The sequence below is a fragment of the Pinus tabuliformis genome, chromosome J, assembly GCF_031772625.1.
Source record: "Pinus tabuliformis cultivar Carrire ecotype Pingquan chromosome J, CPIR1, whole genome shotgun sequence".
Taxonomy (NCBI): Eukaryota; Viridiplantae; Streptophyta; class Pinopsida; order Pinales; family Pinaceae; genus Pinus; species Pinus tabuliformis.
The window spans coordinates 760,029,875-760,056,486 of NC_142295.1; the positions used below are offsets into that span (position 1 = coordinate 760,029,875).

General features: G+C 40.2%; 1 protein-coding gene across 3 annotated transcripts in view; it reads right to left on the reverse strand.

Moving 5' to 3' along the window:
- The window catches only part of LOC149228946 (uncharacterized), a 96,928-nt gene that overhangs the window by 48,753 nt on the left and 21,563 nt on the right, over positions 1-26,612 (reverse strand). For 2 of the 3 annotated variants that reach the window (XM_089378426.1, XM_089378425.1), the window contains exons 3-4: positions 13,796-14,031; positions 13,426-13,684 (exon numbers count right to left, since the gene is read on the reverse strand). In XM_089378426.1, the coding sequence (XP_089234552.1) occupies positions 13,426-13,684; positions 13,796-14,031 (495 nt within the window). Of the gene's footprint in view, positions 1-13,425; positions 13,685-13,795; positions 14,032-22,594; positions 22,664-26,612 lie in introns of all 3 variants that reach the window. The other variant, XM_089378427.1, reaches the window with a different exon arrangement.

The window sequence follows — 26,612 nt, forward strand, 5'->3', positions numbered from 1 at the left end:
GACTGTTCACTCTGCTATATAGCTTAGTCAACCCGTTGTTAGCCACGAATCTCTTAAGCGGGAGATTCAACCTTCTCTTCAAGGGACCTTTCGTGCTTGCCATCGGGAGGCAGTTCCATAATCATTTCAGGACATCCGGGAGTGCGTTACAGCACTGCCATTCAGCCACAAACAGGAAGTGTGTATTTCTGGCTAGCTAGAGAACACGCAGGAGGAGTTGGAGCCATCATTGATCAGACATTTGCCGGGAGAGTTAGAGGATTGGGAGAGCAGCAGTAGGCCAGCCTTTCTTGTGAGTTTTGTAGCCAGCAGAGCCAGCATCCTAGCAGTTGGAATTATTAGGCTTGGGGACAACGCAGAGGGCCAATCCAACATTTTCGTGGAGCTTAGGAGCAGGTGCCATAAGCCAAAAGCCCATCCGGGAAGTCAAGCAATTGATAGTAGGGGTCAGCCCAGCACTTTGGGACCATTTCTGTGAGGATTTACAAGCAGATTACAGCGGGCCGAGTTTTGCAGTTGCAATTGAAGTTAGGGCTCCTAGGGGGGTTGAATTTCAGTAGTCTAAACCAGCTAAATTCCTTTGTGGGTTTTTCTGACTTTAAGCCAAGTAATCTAGGGTTAAAAGCTTATAATTTTCTGAGCACAGGTAGAATACTTTTCAACCATTCGAACCTAGCAGAAAGGCAGTTTTCTGGGTAGCCCAATGCAAATTGGTGAAGCATTTGGAGCATCCATCGGATCAGCGATTTTCTCACCTGGGTTTGGTCATGCTTGTCCAGTGAGACAAGCCCAGGTGCACCATTCTATTATCCATTGTATTTGGCCCTCAAAGAAGTAACAAAATGGCTTAGCAATTCCTTATTTGCAGCATTTCCATGGGTGTTTAATGTGTATTTCGTTTTTATATTTTGTTGCACAAACTATTTGCTTTATATCACTTGTATTCCTATTTAGGAACATTACAGTGGTATCAGAGCCTAGTTCTTAACTCAATTGTGGGGATTTTCTCCTATGAGAGAAGGGGATCAGCAGAACATCACATACCGAAGGCAAAGGTACCGAAGCAGAGAAAGAGAGCTGGAGATTACTCCAGACACAGAGAACAGAGGGAAAGAAGTGGTAGAAGAGGAGGACATGGGGGAACCCAAGAGCGGGGAAGACATGGCTTTCAACAACGTCTTGAGAACCCTAAATGACTTAGCCAAGGGCCAAAAATATATGCTAGAAGAAATAAAGCTGCAGAATAGAGAGGGGACTACCCCTAGAGGGTTTATGTTTGGGGAATCTTCTGAAGCCTCTCAGCCATTCGATCATCCCTCACCAACAGCGCAACACCCATCAACTAGTGGGCCAACTCGTGCCACACTGCCTTCTTTCGTCCCAGTGGCAGAAATCGAACCTGCAAGGGGGGAAGACCCCATTCAAATGGGAGACTATTTCAGAGAGTGGCAATCTATGGATGTAGACTTCAAGGAAGCCCTCTCTTTCAGAGATTTCTGCAAGCTCAAGCAAAAGGAGAAGAACAAGAGTTATGGAGGACAGGCAACCGAGAACTATGAGTTGCAAAGGACCATAGGGAGAATGTACTTCCCTACTTTGGATGGCACTGCCAAGTGCACGGCTAGGGCTTGGGTTGACAAGATGGACACCTACTTCCAACTCAATCGAATGACTGAACACGAAGCCATCAAGATGGCCACGCTGCACATGGAGGGGGAAGCCCATGACTGGTGGTTTCATGGTTTGGCCACCCTAGGGCATGCCAATGTGGCTTCTTATGAGGACTTCACCAGGAGGGTAGTGGAGTGTTTTGACCAGAGAAATTTTCAGAGAGCTGACCCAACTGCACCAAACAAGCAACCCGAAGTAGTACATCTTAGACTTTTTGCGAGTATCAGTGATGGTTCTGGATCTATCAAAGGCTAGGAGGATGTACACCTTCATTAAGGGCTTACTTGAGCCCCTACATGGACTGGTGAAGTCAGGCAGACCCTCCATGCTACAGGAGGCAGTTTTGTGCACCAGAGATCTACAGGGGGCCATCCCCAAGACTAGAGCGCCTTTTCCTGCATGGACCCCTTTTCCACAAAAGGGGCATGAGACTAGACCTCAACCTCAGAGTACTACACAGGGGCGGGGCCAGCTAGATGATGAGACACGAAAGGACCTCAGGAGGAGGAAGTTGTGCTTCACATGCAAGGCGCCCTGGCACCAGGCCATCGATGCACTGCCAGTAGAGCACACTATATTGAGGCTTTTTCAGACAGTGACTAGGAGGACGAGGTGAAGCAAGAGTGTTGTGTGGGAGATGGTGAGAGTTCAACAAATAGAGGGCCACCACCACCACCTCCACAGGGAGTGGCATCCCTTGCCCCATCCGGAGGGGTCCTTGCTTCCTTATGTGGGATTCCCAAATTTTTGACATTAAGGATCAGAGGCGCCGTAAAGGGGCAGAGGGTGTCAGTCCTAGTTGAAAATGGAGCTACCCACAATTTAATAGATTCCCAATTGGTTCAGAGGAGGGACCTCACCACATCTGGGTTTGAGGGCCTTTTAATCCTAATACCATGTGGCCATACCATACAGTGCACTCGATATGTGCCTACCTTGATAGTAGTTATGAGGAACTACTCAATGACGGACCATTTCTTTATGGTCGATGTGCTAGACACCAACGTGGTCCTGGAAGAAAAGAGAAGGTCGTAGTCTTTTGTAGGTCAGCGCCTACGTACTAGTAAATATATCGACTAGTACAAGAGCTAAGGGGTTGTAGCTCCCTTCCAATAGAAGCTGGAAAACAAGAGAAGGTTGTAGCCTTCTGCAAGTGGGTGTCTGCGTACTGGTATGAGTCTGCGCCAGTACAAGATTGTAAACAGGTTTTTCTTATATTAAAGAAAACAACAGCAGGTGGTTTTTGTCCCGCATTGGGTTTCCACCTTATATCTTGGTGTTCATGTGTGTTTCTTATGTGTGATGATCTGTTTTGTTTTACTGCACTTGGTTACTGTTTATATGGTTAATGAAGTTTTGATGCACTGATAAAAGATCAACATATGATGAATTAACTGAATCATAAGTTTGTTGGATATACACTAGTTGCATTAACCACAGTTGCATGTACACGCAAGTTCCCTTAACTGAAGTTGCGTATATGAATTTTATTATGAAAATGAAAAAGTTATTGATTTGCTAACACCGATTCACCTCCCCCCTCTTAGTATCATTTCCAACAGCAATGACAAAAAAAATCAACTTGGAAAATCAGCTATTAGTTCCAGAGCTAAGCATTGGCGTAAGGAAAAATATTTTTGACCAAAAAGAGTATAAAATTAGTGATCTACAAGTGACAATAGGTCATTATGAATACATATCTCAATTTCATGCTTAAGGATGGATAAAAACACTGACATAACGCTCGGTCAACCCTGGTTTAAGGATTTGTGTACATTCATGTTAAACATGCAGAAACAAGTTTTGATGTTTCCTTATAAAGGGAAGATGGTAATGTTTCGAGACATAACAAGTAAATCAAAATCGATAAAATCTTCATTAGAAGACCTTAAGGATATCTCAAACTTGATGTTTCAAGATAATGAAAAAACTGTATCAAAGAAGCAAAAAGAGCTTGAAGAAGTCATCTGCAACAAAGACAAAGAAATTTCGCGCCTCAAAGATCACCAAGAAAAACTACCCGAACAAGTCAAGAAAGCTAAAGCATCACAGAAGGAACTTAAGGAACATTTATTAGAACAAGAAGAAGAAAATTTACGCTTAAAGAGCCTTAACCAAACATTAGTAGAACAAATCAAGTGTTTAAAAGACGAGAAGCGTGAAGGCCAAAATAAAGTTAACTTAGAGAATGAGGAAGGCTTATGTCTGAAAAATCATAATCAAAATTTGCTCAAATAGATTTAAAAACTTAAGGACAAAAAGAAATCATTGACGAATAGGTTCAAAGAACTTGTCGCAAAGGAAGCATCAAAATCTCCAGATGTAGCAGTCCAAACTAAAGAAACAAACATCAAGACCACTAATCTCGCAGTTCAGGCAAATCCAAACCCTATTGAAGTAAAAATGTACTCAGAAGTTGTCGTTCAAACAGAGGACACCCCAAATAAAGATTTAGTAGTTAAGTCAACAATAACAATGCCTGATGGAAATCAGGACACTGTCACAAAAACATTTAAGGAGGTTCAAACAAGAAAAATTCCTTATCTACATCCGAATCACAAGAGTAGATGCCTTAATAAATCTACAAATGTATATCACGCCGAACATAAACAACAAACTTATGTTCCGAAGAATACTGAAGTGAGCTCAATCCAGTCATACGATAACTATTCACCACACAACTCCAACGGTCAGAAGATTTCCCAGAAGATTAATCTAGGATGGTCTGACCCGTTTTCAGTATGACAATTCTGTCTATCGCTCAAAACATCATATCATCTTGTATCAACAAAGACGAAAGCTCATAAATAAGAAGATATGTTGATCAACAGAAGAGAATTGATCCTTCATCAGTAAGCTTTGAAGACAAAGCTTTTTGAAGGGGAAGGCAATGTAACAAACTAAATTTATATAAAAATAAACACAAATAATGTGAAAGACAACAAATAAGATTAATGATTATTTAGTTAGCAATTAATGAAAAGGTATGTCCCTAAGGGCATAACCATTAGTGAAAGGGTACTTACCTGCCTATATATACAGGACCCTCATTCTCATTTGTATCATCCTACATCAGTATTTTATATAATATACAATTTACACTTACTGTCCTACAATGGATGTGTTTGTCTACTAAGTATTTTAATATTTCCACTACGTATACGAATAGTGGTCATTGGCCAACAACAGCGCAAATTTCCCAATGAATGGTGCAGAGGCTAGTAACAGTAAGAAACTCAGGAGATACTAGCACCACAAAGACACAGTTGATTCAATATTTTGGATGCTTCTCAGTTGCAGTAGTTGTGGTAGTAGCAACAACAATGAGAGGGATGTTAGTTGGGTTGCAGTGCAGATGCAGAGTTGGCAACAGTACAGGTTGTACAGTGTAGTGTCAGCGGCAGCACAGATGCAGCATGGCTCAACTACAGTCAGTAGCAAATAAATCAGAGTTAGCATAGTGGTTGGTGGACAATGGCAAGCAGCTACAGTTGTCAGACATCAATAGCGTGTATGGAGGTTGTTAAGGAGACAGAGTTGGAGAACACCTTCCTTGGTAAGCGGGAGTGTTAGTATTTGTAGCATTGAATGGTGTTTTAGTCCAAAACCTAGAAATCATTTCTGGAAATTCCACCTAGAGATAGCTCAATTAAATTAATTGACCATCATTTAAATTTTTCCTAAGTCTAACTTAGGAAAACTAGTTAATTAATAGCAATTAATTGAGAAAGGTGACAATTCTCTAGAAACTCACACAAATCAACTTGAAGATGATCTCAATCATCGATTAAGTTTTAATCTTGGTCGTTGGAGTCCCAATTGGAGATTATAAGAGGAGGTCGATGGGTAGATGGAAGACACACCAGTTGCAGATACTCAGTGATCAAGGCAGTTCGATTTCCCAGTTGCAGTTGATTCAATAGTGAGATCGAGCCAATGATCGAGTAGCAAGTGGCAAAGGGGCAATATAGCAATATTTCGAAAGAGTTTCTAGTCCTAGAGAGGTAATGAGAGGAGGTCGTATTATTTCTCCAGGAGGTTGCGCAGAGCCTCAATATCACTTCTAGAGGCAACAACATGTAGGACATCTTCGGAGGTAGTTTCCAGCTAGTGCATGTAGGTCTGCGTAGAGGCAATGCAAAGGGGCCTGCGCAAGGGTTTGGAGACCCAATTTCTGAGGCTTAGTTCGTTGCAGGATTGCTTGGAGAGGAAGGTAAATTCCTTCAGATATTTTTTGCCAATATTTCTCTCAAATAGAAATGTTAGTTTGGCGTCATTTTATTGTACTCAGAATTTTTGTTGCTACAAAATAAAACCCTAAACTGTTGCACTGGTTTTTCCGCATTGAGCTTTTGCTCCAAAAATCACTGTGTCATTTTTATGCGTGTGTGCTAGCAATTTTCAGTTCCTATTTTTGCTTTCGCAGTATTTTTTATGGTGAAGAAATTGCAGTGTGAATAATTCGTTATTTTGTCATAAACAAAATAAATTGCATAATTAATTTATCAGTTAGAAGAATTATCTCCAGTGGCTTCATTTTAAAGAATTTTCACAGCCAACCTAAAAAAAAATTCACTCCTTGCCAATTGGGAAGCAATGGAAGGAGCAACCCTAGGAGCGCACTCCCTAAGAAAATTTGCACTCCCTACCAATTCAGGAGCGATTGCAGGAGCTACTGAAGATTGGAAATAAGAAATTTTGAGTGGGGCAACCTAATATTCAAGCCTATGGCCCTAGTATTGATATGCAATTCATAGTAATGTTAAACTCTTAAAGTAAAACTAGCATTCTCCTTTATCTTTCATTTTCATTCGTTTACTTAAATTTTTAACATTACCATGAAATGACTAAAGGATGTTTGAGAGTGGTTCCAACCTCGTTGGATTTCATATGGATATAGTAGAATTTTAGATCTCACTCAAAATCCAACAAACTTATCAGTTTTTCAAGATTGGAGGGATTGCAATGTTTCCAATGGATTTTGTCATGTACAAGTGTATGGAACTTGTATTTAATCAAGAGCACCAAACCCTCTATGTACCTTGATGTTAGTGACATTGGTTGTCGAACTCCTCTATCATGCAAAATCTAGACTTGACATGCTATGTTTTTTCTATCTTATGTTAATGCTTAAAAGGTGATATTAATGACAAAGATCCCAAGATAGCAATGATTTTGATGATATGTAGGTATCTGTTGTAGCATGATTTTTTTGGATGTTATGGGCCATCTAGAGCCAATTTGTTGATGTATTTTCGGTTCAGAGATGGATTGCACTCAATGCATTTTGGCTATGTGCACCCTTACAAGCTATATAAATGAGAACTTGTAATTTGTGGCCCTGTGGTTGATGAAGATTATAACTACTAGATGAATAAGGTTATATGGTTTAATCCATGCTTTAATGTTTTTTATCACTAATTCATCATTCTACATGCTTTTGTTGACATATATATATCATTGTCGACCGAGGAGCTTTTGAAAATGTCACTCCCAGCTCCCGCTTCCGCTCCCAAGTAGCCTAGGTCCAAGTTCTAGGATGATATGTAATCTTTGCAAATATTCCCTTGAATTTCAATAGAAATCTGTTATTGTTAAAAATTGAAGGTTTGACATTTGGAAGATCACAGCTACAGGAACACCATTGGCAATTGAGAAGGAATGGTGAGGACAATGCGTCACAGGCACTCAAACACGGCAGTTCACAGGACTTCATGATCAGATGGCACATAGCCATTATGGCCAAAGTAGACACACAAAAGTCGCGTGGAACAAAACATCACAAGAATTATGGCCAAAAAGGGCACAAAGGACTTGAAAGATCACAGCCACAAAAAAGGGACTGGCAATCAAGAAAGAATGGTGAGGAATACAGCATCACAAGCACTCAAGTCTCAAACATGGCAGGTCGTGGGGTTACATGATCATGATGGCACACAGGAATTATGGCCAAAGTAGGCATATGGAAGTCACATGGAACAAAATATCAAAGGAACTATGACCAAAGTGGGTGCATGGAAATCTCATGAAATTAAGCAGCACACAAATTGTGGCTAGAGCAAGAAAACATTGGTTGCAATGAATATAACATTGGGGCATAAAAGTATTGTTGGGTTAAGTTGGTGTTGCTAAGATTTACCAAGTGGGAGAAAAGAGTTAAATTTTGAGGTTTTAGTGCACATGAATTAAAAATGGTTGAAAACTTGAAAACACTACACATGTGTTGATTTTGATCACAAGGATTATTCCGCATTTGTTGTGGTATTGGTATGATGATGGCTCAAGCTTTTGTGTGTTCAGATTGGAGATATCAACATAGGCAATGATATTGAAAATGAAATTAACTCAGAGAAATATATAAATCACAAATAAAAACCAGACACACAATATTGGCGGAAAAAGGCTGAAGCCTCATGCTTCTCTCTCATTACACATTAAAATAATTGAATATAGTGTTACAAATAAATAGATGAGAGACAGTGTTCTCAAGATAGTGCGTGCTATCTTAGACACTTTTGGTTGAGATAATTTCTCACCAAACACACACCAATATAGGAGTTACCTAAACTAACTCCTATCTTAGAGGAACAACCCAAGAGTTAGGCACAAATTCCTAACTTGGAATATTTAATTTAATTTATTTATTTTTGGATTTATTATTGTTTTATGAGAGAAGCTAACATTCCCCCCTTCAATGATAAATCCAAAATAAGAACGAGGAACCATCTTCCAAGTTCTCGTGTTGATCCTCCAAAACATTGCCTGAAAAAACCGCCAAATCTGGATGCTGAAGAAATTGCAATATGAAGAGAGTGAGTCAGCTGCATGACTGATTCATCTCAAAAGGACACTTGACAACTCCATCATGTGCCAAGCCGCAAAAGGATCCAACTGTCCTTTGCTTGAAAACAGCATCTGGTGTCCACTGACACAATTTGATGAACGCCCACTGGCGTATTTGCTGATGATGATCGCCCACTGGCTGATGATGTTGAAAAACAACTCAATGTTGCTTTTGCTATGATGAAAGCTGCTCACTGCTGCTTTGGCTATCGATCGCCCACTAGCGAATTTGCTGATGCTCACTGCTGATGACAAATGCCCACTCGTTGATGAAGATGCCCACTGGCTGCTTCGCTGATGTTGACGAGACTTTCAGTCTGACAACCACTTGTCAATTTCATTGACATTTCCCCCCCTTTGTCAGCTGAAAGGAGAGACAATCTTCTCCAAAATATATTTGAACTCCCCCCCTTCAGGTGTAGGAGAGTTTCACTGTTGTACTCCCTCATTCAACTGCATAAGAGTACCATCATCTGTTCACTGCTGGCTGCACTATGTGTGATTGTAGTCAGTTGTAGAACTGAGACAAGCGTTTGACTGTGGATGACCATTCCCAAGGATCAATCCATTCATAATGTATCTTCAATCTGGCTGATTTTTGTTGGTTGCGACATTTTTCTGAGGAATGATTGGGCTTGCCACAATGGCTACACGGATGGAGATCAAAACATTGATCTTCCATATGACCGACTCTTTTACAATGAGAGCATTTCGGTTGCACATGAACTTCAGGTTGCATGCAATTCTGTTTGTCTGCAACTTTCTCAGAACCTTCTGAGATGAGTTGTTCAAGAAATCCTGCACTCACAAACTTAATTGGCTTGGAATAATCTGGGATATGTAAGTTGGTGTCATCAGTGGCATATCCTAAGCCTCGTCGATTCTTGTTATATTGAATCTCTTCCCAGGGTTTGATGATGGATTTGGAAGAAATTTGAATTTGATCATGAACAACTTCGACACTTGAAGTTGTTTGGATGAGTGATTTGGAATCAACATCTTTATCTTCATCTGTATGGTTGAATGACTTGGAAGAAGCACTCTTTTGTTGTATCTCATCTTTTTGTAGTTGCGACTCTAGTTGAAGAAACTCAATGGTTTCATGTGTTTGTTGTAGATGCCGTGAAAGATCAGCAAGAGTTTCTTTGCTGATGTGCACCATGTCTTCATCACTGGAGATGATCAAACTATGAAGAATGTTTAACCACTGAATATGTTGCGCCATCTGAACTTGCTCACTTGAAATCAGGCTCTCTTGTCGTAGATGTCGTGCTTTGAATTGTATCACTTGATTTTGTTACTTGAATGACAGGCTCGCTTGCTATGGAACTTGAATGGTATGCTCGCTTGATTTGTTGCTTATTGCACTTGCTAGGAACACTTGCTAGAGTTGTAGAACTTTCTCGATTGATGATGATCGTATTTGCATAAATGACTTCACGCTCACTTGAATGAATAGCTACGCTCGCTTGATGTCGATCTCAACTTGCTTGATTGGTGTTAGAGTAGAACTTGCTTGGTTGCTTTGATGGTTGCTGTAATGAACTTCACTCTGGCTCGCTTGAAAGTTTGAACTTTGTACTGTTTTGACACAAATTGCTTGAATGAATACGCACGCTCGCCTGCAGGAGATGTGAACTTGTTGTTTGTTTCATTTGGAGTTAAAACTCATGGACTCACTTGATTGTGCTTTAAAAGAAGGGTGTCGAACACTGTCGAAAATGCACCCAAAAAAGCTTACAATGATTTCAATGACTCACTACAATGAATTCAATTTGACTCAATTCAACGCTTGGGTGTCGGTTTCAACCGAGAATGCACCCTTACAATTCAATGTAATTTGAGTTTGATTACAAGTTTAATAATGTTGATGTAGAATGTGCGCTGAAACGTTGAAGTTTACAGATTCATTAACTTGTTTGTAGTGATGTAGACATTGCTTTGAAATGCTAGAGTCTGCAGATTCATGAACTTGATTGTATTGAGTGAATTTGATTGTTGAGGTAGAATACCGATGTTGAAAACTTTGATTATTTGTTGTAGTGTTGATCTTGCAGCTATGTGTTGTGCTTGCTTTATGTATGCGATGAAATTATTGATGTGTCACAACTAGACACAGATCAAAAAGCAAAAACATAAATCCATAAAACACATGCCATCACAAATACACATGGTGTACCTAAGATCCCCTTATTCAATTTCGGGCGGATCTAGGACACAATCACCACAAATAATATGTCTTTATTGAGTATTGAGATCATCAACCTTTCATCTTTTACAACATTGTAATTGAAGCTTTCTCAAACAATGGGATTCTGACACTCGCAAATTTTGGAAGCAAATGCTTTCAAAAACCTAACTCAACCTCCTACATCAATGAACTTTCCTTTGAAAAATCTATCACTTCAAAGATTTCAAAAATTTCAAAAATTAAAGCAGCATTTCTCATCTCTCATCATATTCACCATTAATTCTCTCTTCGTCCCAAATATTATTCTCCACTAACTCTAACCCATTAAAGTTCATGAAAACATTAAGTGTTAAACTTCATTCTCACCCCACTCATTCTCTCACATAATGTGAAAATTAATTCACTTACATGTAATTTCTTCCCCACATTCAAAATTAAATGATATTTATGTTGTTTCCAATCACGCAATCTCCACGTACAGCATGTAGAAATACAGTGACTTCCTCCAAAAGAGAATATCACTGATCGACAGAGGGCATGATCTCTTGAATTTTGATTTTTCTCCAACACGAGCTCCTCTTTGCAACTATCAAATGTGTCAGAGTTTCTAATATTCTCCGAATATGTGCCAAGATATCAACGAAACATGAAATTATCAAACAAAATAACCTCTGAAGAATTGAAACATCACTTCCGCATAAATACCAGATATTTTACTCACCCTTATTCATAGCCATGAAAGAAGATATACCGCTGTATAATTGAACTCAAAATCTGACTGCAATTCTATACGACTCCGGTCAACAGAATTTGTTTGTGAGGGCTAGAGTTTGTATAATGACGACATCCTCAATCTCTTCGGATTTCTATTCGATTCCCAGCACAAGTCTTCACACACGTTGGCAACGATGACAACCTTCACGTTTGAAGTTTGTACAGCAGGTATTGTTCTGAGCAATCGCTTTTAACGCAGGCCTCTACAATTCTGCTGACTCCTTTGTCCAATAGCGTTTTAGCGTACTCAGCCTATCAAAAGTAATTTTAGGCTGGACGATCTTCCACCAAATCCTTCAACTCAAAGTCCAAAATGGTGATGGCGACGGTGATGAATTTGGAGACTTCAAATCCGTTCCTGCGCAACTGCCCAATACTAGCGCCCATGTAGAAGTGGATGTTCACAGTGGCGCCACCCGACTGTCTGATTTGCAGTCCGCCCCACTCTCTCGTGCTTCTGCTGCTTGCAGCACGTCGTCCCCTATCGAACAAGTAAGAGGGTTTCCCTTTACTTATGTTGGATCCCGAGACTTCCAAATGAATTTTAAAGCCTCCTCTGGCTTGTTAGGTATTCAGGATGTTACGGATTTTCCTTTCTCTTCGACCCGTCAAACACAAACCCTAGATCGTCATGGTGACGAGCGGCCTGATCAAACCACGGATCGGAACACCTCTGCACGGCCCGTAGAAACGCCGGATCAAAGTAATTCTGTGCCGTTGGATCGATCCCCAGCGAACATTGGGGCTTCCGTTAAGTCTAACGGAGCAGATGCGGGAACGGAAATTGGTATCGATGACGAATGGGGAGACTTTGTCCAAACTCCAGTTAAGGAATTCAGGCAGGAAAATAATGTCCAAGTACATGGATTCCGTGCCTTTGAAGAAAGCTCTGATACCACATATTGAAAATGAAATTAACTCAGAGAAATATATAAATCACACATAAAAACCAGACACACAATATTGGCGGAAAAAGGCTGAAGCCTCATGCTTCTCTCTCATTACACATTAAAATAATTGAATATAGTGTTACAAATAAATAGATGAGAGACAGTGTTCTCAAGATAGTGCGTGCTATCTTAGACACTTTTGGTTGAGATAATTTCTCAGATAATTTCTCACCAAACACACACAAATATAGGAGTTACCTAAACTAACTCCTATCTTAGAGGAACAACCCAAGAGTTAGGCACAAATTCCTAACTTGGAATATTTAATTTATTTATTTATTTTTGGATTTATTATTGTTTTATGAGAGAGGCTAACAAATGAATGTGCTCCCTAAAAAAATATGTTTGGTCACCCATTTCTGACTTGTAAGTAGGCCAACTCAGGTTGCACATCAAGTTATGGGAAACCTCTGAAGAAGGGGAAGAAATCTCCCGGGAAACACATCAATTAGAGGATCAAGGTAATCTCATTCAAAACCCATGTCTTCATATTCAAGGTGATTGATAATTTAAGAGCTTTATTGGAGTTCTTGTTTGAATTTTTAAGGGGGTTATTGGAGAAACAAACTAGAAGCCCCAATATTAATATCTTATGTATTTAATATTAAGTGACCATGTTTACAAGAATATGTTAGACTTTAGTAATATTAGTTAGGGTAGAGGGTGTAAAAGTATTGTGTGTGCTCAATACCCTACCTCAGGTTAACTCTGCTGGATTGATAGTGCAGCAACATTAATAAGCTTTGGCATTTATTATTCTCTACAACTTATCTTGTGTTTATTGTCATGTGCATATGCAGTTATAAAATCTTATAGGAAGTAATCTTGTTTACACAATTGTTATTAGAGAAGCATGTATAAATCCAATTAGCCTTTGAATCAAACAACCAATGGGCAGAAAACATAATTAAACTTGAAGGTAAATGATATCACATAACAGAAAAGCTTCTTACAAACTACTAAATATTCAAGACTTGAAAAGAGATCACAAATTACCTGGTTAAGCATCCATTTAAGACCTACTGCAGCTGTGCATTCATTCTTGACAGAACTGCTGATCCAATCCAGATTGTAAACTGTATCTAATGTGTGAGAAATGATGGAGAAGTTTCGTCGTCTTTCTTTCACTGAAAAGATCTCTCCATGTGAACTAATATTAGGATGGCTATTCAGTAATGTTTCAAACCACCCACTGCCGGACCTCTGCATGGATAATATAGCAAAAAAATGCACAGGTGTGCAGGCACATTCATCCCTGACAAAGCAATAGCAAGTCAAAATACTCGTGAAGCCCAATGAAATGCATATAAGAATCGAAGATATGGGTAAAAGCTTTGTGTGGCAAACAGCAAATATAGATTCCTACCTGGTATGTGTCCTGGGAAGAGGAAAGTGTAAAGAAACACTATCTTCCAATCTGATAACTGGCTTTTGACAAGGGCTTTTATGCAGAACGTGTTTGAGTATATATCTTGATTTGACATGCATATTTCTTTGTCTAACACAGATAAATAACATGTATAGACCACATATTGTCATAATAAGAAATAACATCCTACATATTAGGAGTGGTTTTTTGGATGACTTTCCAGCCAGCAAATCCTGCACAGGAAACAAATAATTTATGAGAAGGTTAATTGGCTTTACATGCATGGGGCATATTTCTCAACTGGACCTTAAGTCTGATATATCAAGAGAAGCCCAAAACAATACTGTAAGCTAACAAGGAATAACTAAATTACAGGAAAGAAAAAGAAAACATTGAAAGAAAATATAAGTAGCAGAAAATTGAAATTTATATTTATTTTGATGTCCACTAAAGACCAAACTAAGTCTAAGAGACTAGACATTACATCCTTCAAGAGAAGCCCCTACAAGAACAAGGTACAGTACAAGAGGCCCCCTAAAAGAGAAATAAAATAAAGAAGTACAACAACAGCAAATGAAACAATATAACCTGGAGGTAAAAAAACCCTGAAAATGGAATAGGCCCAGTGATAGATAAAACCGGGGATGAAATATAACTGATACCAAGGGAGGAGGCCAATGGCTCTATTCCTCTCTCTGAATCAGAGAAGCATGGTCAGATGGACTAGAGATTATATCCTTCAAGAGAAGCCCATACTGGGGTACAAGCAACCTCATAAAAGGGAGTAGTACAACAGGAAATGAAACAGCATCCACTTTGATGGTGCTCAGGCTAGATATCAATCAGGTGTCGATGTGATTTTTACCTCTCCTTTAGGACAGTCAGTGCCTTTTCCATTCAGCTTGGAATTTAATTACATTAATCATATACCGGAATATGAAGCTTAGTAGTAGGCCTTAATCTTGCTAAGAATTTAAATTAAAGTTTTGAAAGTTTATGCTTACTCTGACTTGATTGTACAGCATGTTAAGGAACAATACCTAGCTAAGAACCCAAGGTTTAAATTATATAGAAATGCTGTATGGGATTGTATAGAATTATCTGATGTCTTTTCAATTGAATCAATTCCCAGAGAACAAAATTGACAGGGAGATGCTGCGGCATCATCAGTGGCTTATTTCCAGTTGTGTCCTTCTATACAATTGACCAAATAACATTTGAAAGTGATTTACCAACCCTCAGAACCAGATAACATTGATAATTCGCAGATGCTTAATAATAAGGAGCATATTTTGCAATTTATTATGGGTGGGTATGATACTCTGTATAGTGTGAGGGACGAGGTGATGAACCAGGACCTATTGCAACTTAGAACCATCAAAATCTGAAGGGGCTTGATTCCTTTGGAAAAGAACTTTGACAGAGATGATCAAACTAAGGTACAGACAAAGCTTACAACTACTGGTTCTGATTATGGCGAAGTTAATGTTGGTGCAGGTGAAAACCTTCCGTGCTGTGCATAATTATGTGCAAATTATTTAATTATTTGTGTGTTACCCCTCATATTTAGATGCGTGGTAAATTGTGGTTTTCATCAAATGACAGGTTTTGCAGAGGTAACTTACAAAGATACTGATGGACTTGAGATGCACACCTTCTATGTTTACTTGGAAATAGTACATCTTGGTAATTGATGATTGTGAATCCTCTTACTTCACCATGATGTTGATGCACATTGGTTCAGTTGGATATGTGGTGGATTATCTTGGTACCTGGTTCTCTTTCCATTGTTGCACTTGAGGTTTAGATGACTAGTTGTGGCATGCTCTTTAATACTATGACATGTTATTGGTGGGTGGATCATGATTATGTGTCCATTGTTAGCCTAGCCTAATACTCACACATCAAAAGGGCATCATGGTGTGACCCTGTTTCATGATGACATGTTGACTTTCACTTATGAAGATCATGGTGCAAAATCGTTATACTTCTCATTGGCACATGTAATTGGGCAAATTTGTTTTCAAAAGAAAAAGGGGCCACCCCTTTAAACGATAATGAGACAAACATTATTGTTTTAAATGTTGAGGTCACCCCCTTCATTATAACTCACTAGCCTAAGTCATGTGCTGGCTCAAAAAGGGGAAATGACAAGCATAATATGGTTGTTAGTTTTTGTGGCATCGGAGCTGTTCTAGTCGCAAAAGTATGTGGAGAGGCTAAAACACAGGAGTTCTCCATAACCCAAAAATCATTTCTGGAAATTCCACCTAAAAGTGTCTCAACTAGATTATTAGCCTATTTTTAAGGAAAAGGAGTTAATTAATCAATATTAATTGATAAATTTGTGAATCATCTAAAAACTCACATGGATCGACTAGGAAATAATCTCAGCCATTGATTAAGTTTTAATCTTAGTCGTTGGAGTTCCACAGTGAGATTATAAAAAGAAGTCGATGGGTAGATGGAGGAACACACTTAGTGTGCGAGTTCCTTGGCAGATCAAGCTACCCAGTTGCAGAGCTCTAGCAAGGGAGAAGTTTGAGCCAAAAGGACGCATGAGTGAGATTGAGGGTACACCAGTTGCAAATACTCAATGATCAAGGCAGAGCGATTTTCCAGTAGCAGGTGATTCAGCAGTGAGATCGAGCCAATGATCTAGTAGCAAATGTCAGAGGGGCAGAGTAGGAAATAATCTCAGCCATTGATTAAGTTTTAATCTTAGTCGTTGGAGTCCCACAGTGAGCTTATAAAAAGAACTCGATGGGTAGATGGAGGAACACACTTAGTGTGCGAGTTTCTTGGCAGATCGAGCTACCCAGTTGCAAAGATCTAGCAAGGGAGAAGTTTGAGCCAGAAGGATGCACGAGTGAGATTGAGGGCACACTAGTTGCAAATACTCAATGATCAAGGCAGATCGATTTTCCAGTAGCAGGTGATTCAGCAGGGAGATTGAGCCAATGATCGAGTAGCAAAAGTCCAAGGGGCAGAGTATCAGATTTCTGGAGGAATTTTCAGTTCCAAAAGAGTCAGGAGAGAGGAGGCTGAATATTTCTGTAGAAAAGGGCAACACTATAAGAATTCACGCGTGATTGCAAGAATTCGTGCGTGACTACAAGAATTCGCGCATGATCATAGGAATTCACGTATAATTGCAAGAATTCGTGATTACAAGAATTCGCACGTAATTATAGGAATTCGCACATAATTGCAAGAATTCGCGCATAATTGCAGGAATTCACGCGTAATTACAGGAATTCGCAGTGGAATTGTAGAAGGAAGAAAAAATCTCTAGAATATTTTGCCAATATTTCTCTCAGGTTGGATTGCCAGTTGGGCATCCATAGATTGTACTCATAATTTTTGTTGTTGCATAATAATAATAATAAAACCCTCAGTTGCTACACCGGTTTTCCCAAGTTGCTTTTTTCAAGGACTTTTGTCCAAAAATCACTGTCATATTTTGTGTGTGAGCTATTATTTTCTCAGATTCCAATTTCTCTTCTGCAATATTTTTTTTATTTGTGAAGGTTGCAATGTCATTAATCCATTGTTGTCGTAGCAATAAACTGATAAATTAATTAACATTTAGAAGAATTAATTCCAGTTGCTGCAATAGGATTTCAGCAGTTGAAATTTTCACATGGTATCAGAGCATTATTGATCATATTAGAGGCTCAAAGACAAAGTGGGAGAAAATTTCGCAGTTAAGAGGGAGATCTAAGCAATTTCTTTCCAGATCTATGTAGAGTGCGAATTGCAGAGGCAGAGGTTCGACTTTCAGTTTGCGGCTAGTAGAAAAGTCGATCAGCCTCAATAGCTAGAGGGTTGCACTGCAAGAATTTGTGCGTAGTTGCAGGAATTCGCAATTACAAGAATTCACGCGTAATTACAAGACTTTGCAGTGTGATTGTGGGAACTCGCAAGAATTTGCAGTAGATTTGCTAGATAGAGGGTTTCAGTGAGCAGATCAGAAATTTCGTTGAGCAGATCTCGACGCAGTAGGTTTGCAGCTAGACCAGCGGTAGCAGATCAGCGTTGTGGAAGAGAAAGTGCACACACGGGAGTTTCTCTCAGAGGGTTTCTAGTTCAAAAATTCAAAATTTTCAGTTGCAGATGGTAGTAGCAACAGGCATATTTTCTCACTCCATAAGGGAGTGCAAATAGCAATGCTAGAAGTCAAGCAAGGAAGAGAGGGAGCTTCCAAGTTTATTTTCTCCAGTTTTGAGTTTCTAGATTTTGCAGCTTTGCAGAGATGACCGTACAAGATTTCCAAAGGAGGTCGTGCGAGTTACCTAGAATGCAGATTTGTGTAGCAATTCAACTTCCAATTGTTGGAAACAAGTGTCAGAGAAAGTGCGAGTTGAAAAGAAAGGAAGGGTCCCAGCCATGGACTATGCTCAAAAGGAGATAGTGGGGCACCAGATCCAGTAGGAGTATAAGACTCCAGCGTGCCATATTGGGCAAGGTCCAATGCATTTGCAACGAGGAGAACAATCAGATCAGTTCCAGATTGTTACAGCGGAACCATCACCTTTGCTAAAAGAGCCCACAATATCATAGTAGTAGGTTCAGTGTCAGTAGATGCAATCTGTCATTAGACATTTTCAAATCCAATTGTAGCCTTGGAGACAGTTGCAGAGAGAGATGCAGTGACACAAGTAGTGCGAATTGCCCAACTGCAATATGCAGGTACAGTTCTGGCTAAGAGATTCCCAACACAGAGCTACGTAATCCAGTTTCCAGTGTAGGAGGATAGTGCGAGTTTCGAGGACTCAGGAGGGAGTAGTGAGATTTCCCATTGGGAGATCGAGACTCAGAGGGAGTCTAGCTTCAAAGGGAGCAGCCCTATGGAAGCTAGTGCTTTAGGATCTAGGGAGATCATAGTCATTATTGCAATAGTTGCAGCAACATTGCAGAAATAGCAACAGAGCAGTAGCAAGAGCAGTATGAGTAGATCAAAGTTTAAAGTTGCAGAGGTTTGGGGAAGGTCCATTGAGGTATCATCCTCATGGATCATCACCTTGCTACAAGGACCCACAACATTCAGTAGCAAGATGGATCAATGTTAGTGATGTAGTCAGATTCATGAGTGATAGTTGCAGAGTAGTTGCTAAGGAGCGCAGATGCAGTGTTGACAGTAGAGTAGGAGGCTCAGTAGCAAAGTCAGCAATAGTGCAGATTCTTCAATGGACAATCCAGAGGTTAGTAGCAGTCAAATGCTCAGGAGACAGATGCAGCACAAAGACACAAATGATTCAGTATTTCGAATGCTTCTCAGTTGCAGCGACAACAGTTGAGAAGGAGTTGCAATGCAGATGCAAAGTTAGCAGCAGTGTAGCAGTGTCAGCAACAACATAGTTGCGCAATAGTTGGTGGGCAATGGTAGGAATACAAACTTCCTTTTACTTTTATTAAGAAAATTGTTTAGAGTATTGTTATATTATTATTCCTTGGAAAAAAAAGTGGATGTAGGGAAAAAAATAATATTTTATTGTAAGAAGGAAATGGAGATTAAACCTATATAAGGGATTGCTCCCTCCATTTGTAAGGGAGATTTTTGGTGCCAATGAAAGATACTCCTAGTGTTAGGGTCCTACCCTGACCACTTTAGATACATTATTAATAAGCGAGACCCATTAAATAGTTAGTTAATAGTCACTCATTATAAAAAGGGTCCTCTTTTTTAATAAGGCCCAAATTAGTTAGGAGGATCTCATTATAAAAAGGGCCCTCTTCGTTAATAAGGTCCAAATTAGTTAGGAGGATCTCATTATAAGTGAGCCATGTTACCACATCATTGTTATCAGGACTGGACCCAACCGGTTTGAACTGGTTGGTTCAATCGTTTTGAGACAAAAATCAGTTGGGACCAATGACTTGAACTGTTACCGAACCAGCCATTTTCATCGAACCGATCAGTTCTGTAAAGCCGTGTAGAACGCAACAAGTGGGACCTGTTTTGTGTTTTTTCTTTTAATTTTTGTCTTGACTAGGCACTAGCCCACAATAGGTGCCTAATATTCAAGCCTATGGCCCTACTATTGCTATGCAATTCATGGTAATGTTAAATTTACATAAATTTTTAACATTACCATGAAATGACTAAGATGTTTGAGTGGTTCCGACCTTATTGGATTTCATACAAAGAAAGTAAAATTTTAGATCTCACTCAAAATCCAACAAACTTAATAGTTTTGCAAAATTTCAAGATTGCGGGGGGGTTGCAATGTTTCCATTGGATTTTGTCATGTATGAGGGTGTCAAACTAGCATTTAATCAAGATCACCAATCCCTCTCTGTACCTTGATGTTAGTGGCATTGATTATTGAACTCCTCTATCATGATCCCCCTAAACTTGTACCCATCACTCAAACAAAATCTTGAATCGACATGCTAAGCATTTTTTATCTTATTTAATGCTCAGAGGATGATATCAATGACAAAGATCCCAATATAGGCAAAGATTTTGATGATATGTAGGTATTTGTTGAAGCATGATTTTTTTTTGATGTTAGAGGCCATCTAGATCTTGTTTTTTTTTATGTATTTTCAGTTCAAAGATGGGTTGCACTGAGTGTTATTTTGGTTATGTGCACCCTCAATTATAAGATCAACCTCCAAAAGAGATCTAAATGCCACGTGTGTGTCATGTGGGCTAATGAGTGCTCCATACTCCAAGATGTATCTCCTAGATCAAGGTCATGCCTCCATACTAAGACGTCATCTCCTTAGTGCCCAACATCACCCTCTAAAGCGCAAGAGGGATGACATGGCACTCTCCTACTCAAGCATTAGGGCTAATAAGTGATGTGCAAGCCCTCCCCTGTCATCTCAAGGATAATCATCATCATTCAAGATCTGAAATAAGTAATGTCCACCAAACAGTGTCAAGGCCAACTTGGGGTGTCCTGGGTCCACTAGGCACATCATCAATATATACAATACCAAGCTTCATGGGCTCAGTGTTTCATCGCAAGCATCATGTGGGGTCATCAAGTGGCCCAATGCTCTGGTCTAGATAGGCAACACTACACCATCAAGGTCACACCCTCTCTCTAGACTGGGTAAATGACCTTAACAATGCCACTAAGAAATGAGGGAAATCATCTCTCCAGAAGACTATGTTGCAGTGATGAAACCACCTAACAATATAATCCTTTTAAGATCAAGCGAAAATTAACAATCATTATTTACAATAACCATCGATGCATTGTAGTGGGCCATAACCAATGTTGGGGGCATAGTAATACTTCACACAAACCTCCCCTTCAAATGTTTAACAAGATCAATTCCCATAAACAAGTTACCTCATGTTAGGGATGGTTAGATGGATGACCTTATTAGATGTTTCTAGCCCCCAAGGGGAAGTGACATGTGCCACCACAGAGTGGGAATGACTTCAAGACAGGGTGCCACAGCTAAGAGACCAACTAATAGAGGCCCAACATCCTAAGTGTATAGATGCAAGGAGGAATTGTGGAGGTATGAGTTACCCCTTTCCTCGGCTTGCTTTTTCCACCCGAAATTGTGGAGGTATGAGTTACCCCTTTCCTCGACTTGGTTTTTCCACCCCTCTACTACACCTTTTACTTATTTATGATTTGTTTTGATTTGGGTACATCTCTGTATTTACGTCAAATTCAATAGTATGTCATGAAACATTAACATATGCAATCAACACAAGAATATAAATTTACTTTGATAAATTCCATGAGAGATTTTTCTCTCACCTCATTTCATAAATCCAACTACATATGTTTCAATTTAACAAATGGTGCAACGAGAAAGCTAAACGAACATTTAGAAATTGAACACGCAGTCCCGAAAATTTTTTGTGCAATCGCTACAAAATGATTTTGTAGCACCCATTAAAACATTGTAGGTGCTACGAAATGATATCATAGCACCCGTTAAAATTTCCATTGCGGTTTTCCGGGAAAGATGAAACAACTTGACCTTGTTCCCAATCGACTCTCCACGAACTTGAATGGATCCTTGATGCAATAAATGATTCCATGCGCCTTTCTTCACCAAGATTGCAACACCGTAACAAATTTGCCAATCGAAAATCAGTCAAAGAGGCATTTTGACTGTATGCCAAAACAAGGTGCTCTGTTCTATTGTCATAGCACTCGAGTTGTTGTGACAACCATGCATTTGCTACGCCAGAACACAGTCACATATTCCTCCACAGGTTTTGAGACCATTTCAACAAGAATACGCAAGATACATGAACAATCACAACGATTGGGCTATAAGATTCAGATTCTTAATATAAATTGACTCAACAACTCACAGATTTTCATAAAATGACTAATATCAACGTGCAAGGATAAAATTATGAATTACTAACAGTTCACAACAGGGAATGATTTAGGGTAAGTACAGAACTTCAATTCATTTAATAGTTTCACAACATACAGCCCAACATTGTTGTTTATTATGCCATTCACACAAAAATACCTTCTGTTCACACAGATTGAAGGTACAAGCGTCTGCCAAAACTCATAATTGTAGTTACACAGAAGAACAATGAGATCCTCTCTTTTCTCCCTCTCTCCTCTCCTCATCTCCTCCTCTTCTACTCTTCAAACACTGTTTTCTTATGTTTCCAAAAAGAAACCAATTATGACAACCAAGAGTCACAAAGGATGAATCGTTTCCCCTTCTCCACAAAATAAGGGAAACTAAAAATAACTTCTACATCTTATTTCTAAAAAATCAAAACTCAATTCTTAATGTAAATATTTACAATTTCATAAAAAAACATTTAAAAATTCCTTCCAACATTACCATGTGACCATCCCATCACATTGGGAAGCTCTTGTCCAGACTCTCACATCTTTTGCTCGGTCCATGCACCTGCATCAAGCATGAAAGGGTGTCAATCCCCATGACCAATCACCACTAGTCCAAAGAATGGAAATGGGTATAGCAAAAAAGATGGAAAGTGGTAAATATAGAATATGTTGGGCATGCTACTTTAATCAAAGCCTCCCTAGTAGTGTCCTTCCTAAACCCTAATGCCATAGAGGAGGCCCCACTCGACTAAAGTCAAACACTAACCTCCCAAGCGAAGTGAAGGTACAAGAATATAGTCAAGATCAATCAATCATCACCCCTTAATATTATGCCCAAAACATTAAGTGAAAGCACATGATTACAAAATGGTTAAATTACCTGCCAATGGATGTTTCCTTCAAGAAGGAATCCCAAAGGGAGAGGGAAATCTAACCGAAGCAAGAAGTGGAGCATCCCAGCATCATGTCATGTGCTGATAATATAGGGTCACTGGCTAGCTGACTATCCAAGGAGGAGAAAAAAATTCTCCTATGGGTTACCCACTTTTTGGCGGGTAGCATTGTCAAATTTCAACAATTGCAATGATTGGGTATTATTCTCCTAACTTATGCAGTTTATTTGTCTTTTGTAAATTAATTAATAAAACAAAGAACAAACAATCCACTACCTCAATCTTAACAAATAAAAACGTTGTTGAAAATAAAAACACTGGAACTGAGACAATAATGCACACACAATAATTTTGACACTGTTGTTTTTGGACAAATGTCCCTGGAAAAACCTCAAAGGGAAAACCAATGCAGCAAATGAGGGTTTTATTATTATTCAACAATTTGAGAAATATTACAATTGTTTGCCTTTCACTGGTAAAGCTCAGGCTGATACTAATCTCCACTGGCAAAATATACTGGAGACTCACTATCTCCCTCTGCAACTCGACCTGGCCTCGTCTGTTGATTTTTGTGTAGCTTGGGAGGTACTCCAAGCCCTAGTGTTCGAGGGTTGGAGGTCAAAGTGCCACAAGTAGGCTTGTGGGCTTAGAACCCAAGGCTGGGGTTTTACACCCATAGATGTTTGGGCCAAAACCGTGATGAGATTACGACATGTGATGGATGAGGATGATAGTAGATGATGAGACAAATCCAACGCATCGAGAATCATCCAATTCCGAATTGTCGTTGTTGAGTGGGCATGAACAATAAGTGTCAAGGTCGGCTTGATGTTAATAAGCCTTGTGATTTGATGGATCCCTTGTATTATGTATAAATATAAGGTGGAGGAGAGTCATTTAACACATCCAAGAAGCATCTTTCATAGTCTACACATCAAGAAATCCAGCTCGGGTGTGGGCAGCGCGAGTGCAGGAATGCACAAACGCACTAGTGCACGAACGCGCGAGTGCAAGAACGCACAAGTGCAGGAACGTGCGAGTGCCGAAATGCGCGAGCGCCGAAACGCAAGTGCCGAAACGTGAGTGCCGGAACGAGTAAAGTGTAGGAACGCGTGAGTGCAAGAATGTGAGTGTAGGAACGCACGAGTGCAGGAACGCGAGTGTAGGAACGCACGAGTGCAGGACCGCACGAGTGCAGGAACGAGAGTACAAGAACACACAACTGTAAGAATGAGCTAGGTATGTATTGTATTGATGTGTTAAGGTTGAATTGATGCTAATGGATGATGTCCTAGGAGAGGACAGTTTGGAAGTCTGTTAGCAAGCCATGCGAAAGGGTTTCCTAAGTGTTGGATGCCCTAACTAGGAGCAGATGCTACAGCGAGGATTGGTCACTCGTGGACTATTTGAGGGCAGCATGAGAGTGAACCAAGTGTGGACGTGATTGGGCATTTATGGTCTGTTGGAGGATAGTGATATAGTGTCAAAGTTGGAGCTCGGTGAGCAACACCTTGATGGATAAAGGTAGTTGCAAGAGAGGTGGTAGTTGAGCTCAAGGGTCTGATCAACCAGGAGTAGTTTGTGGAGCCTGAGACGTGTGTGTGGAGAAGGACATCTATAACAGAATATGGGTAGTCCTCCTAGCAAGTGCTCATTGTGGTTGATGGACATCTTGTAGTGATAGGTGGCAGCCCTCTATGCCCTATGTTGGTCTTCATCGGTGCAGCACAGGAAGACAATAGTGGGTTGAAGTCCCTCAGTGGCAGTAATGGGCAGATCGAGAGTTGTTCACAAGTGGAGTTGTGAACAACTCGACAGGAGTCTCGATGTGTTGTGGCCTTGATGGAAAAAGGCACAACTAGAGAGCAGATGGGATAGCCGAGATTCAATGGCCAGATGGACTTGAAGCACTGATAGAGGTAGGAGTTGCAGATCGAGAGTCGAAGGACCAACCAAGTACAGGGTACGACCGAGGGGAGATGATAGAGTCGATTACATCATCCAGATGGTCAGAGTATCTTGTTGAGGGTAGATTGGTTGTCGATGTACTGACACCAAGCCCCAGTTTTGTATTGTGTACTAGTGGATGTATGAGGGCCATTATCTTTGGTACAGCAGCCCTAGACTGTTGTATTATATGTTGATTAATATGACGAAGTTGGGTTGAAAATTGTAAAAAGTTGTCTATATTATGTGCATCTGTGATTTACTGTTGTTTATATTCCGTTGTGCAAAGTAGTATCGTTGAGGTTCTTGGTTTGGTAGCGTCAGAGATTTTAAGATTCTATCTTATACCCAAGATCATGGAAATTCAACATTGTATCGGAGCGTATCTGAGCTACTTTGAGGGGGCAGTGAATCAGTGTGCACAACGAAGCAACTCAGAGGGAGTTGTGGATGTCTAGATCATGAATCAGAGAGTTTCGCTAAAGACTTGGAGATGTGGTCTCGATAGACGACATGATGAGATGGGCTGGGAGTTCTGGTGGATCGGTGGTGAACTTGGTGCACTTCAGTATGTTGTGTGGCAGTTTGTAGATCATGGACTTCTTATGTCTTGTCATGGATGGTTGGGACAACTCGAAGGTTTCTTTGGCATGGATGAGATCAGGTCGATCGAGATGGCTTCATGTGATGGACTTCAGATTGATAGGCTAAAGTCTTCATCGGATCATGATGTTGCATATTCGAGATTGGCAAGATTTGCACGAGTGTTATTTGATCCAGGAGGATGAGTGCTTGCAGGACTAAGCCAATAGAGATCGTGTAGGCTCAAAGGGAGTCTAGCCTCAGTGGGAGCAGCTCTGTGGAGGTTTGGGATCTTCAGGTTCGGATATGATGAGGTAGAGGCACTACCGAGATTGTCGGATTCATTCTACAGGGTATGCTGCAGTGGTGGATGCCAAATGGGCTAGTGTCGTCACCCGATAATGATGGTTACTTCCTAGTCTTGGCAGTACCTCCCTCGCTAAGAGGGAGTGTTGATTTTTGTGTAGCTTGGGAGGTACTCCAAGCCCTAGTTTTCGAGGGTTGGAGGTCAAAGTGCCACAAGTAGGCTTGTGGGCTTAGAACCCAAGGCTAGGGTTTTGCACCCATAGATGTTTGGACCAAAACCATGACGCAATTACAACATGTGATGGATGAGGATGATAGTAGATGACGAGACAAATCCAACGCATCGAGAATCATCCAATTCCAAGTTGTCGTTGTTGAGTTATGAATTTTTTAAGTTAAAGAGTGAGCATGAACCAAAACAACAAGTGTCAAGGTCGGCTTCATGTTAATAAGCCTTGTGACAGGTTGTCAAGCCCACACATGCGAATTGATGGAGCCCTTGTATTGTGTATAAATATAAGGTGGAGGAGAGTCATTTAACACATCCAAGAAGCATCTTTCATAGTCTACACATCAAGAAAGATGGCTCAGGTGTGGGCAACATGAGTACAGGAACGCGAGTGCAAGAACGCACAAGTGCAGGAATGCAAGTGCAGGAACGCACGTGTAGGAACACGACTGCAGGAACACGCAAAGTGTAGGAATGCGAGTGCAAGAACGTACGAGTGCAGGAACGCATGAGTGCAGGAAAGCGTAAGTGTAGGAACACGTGAGTGCAGGAAC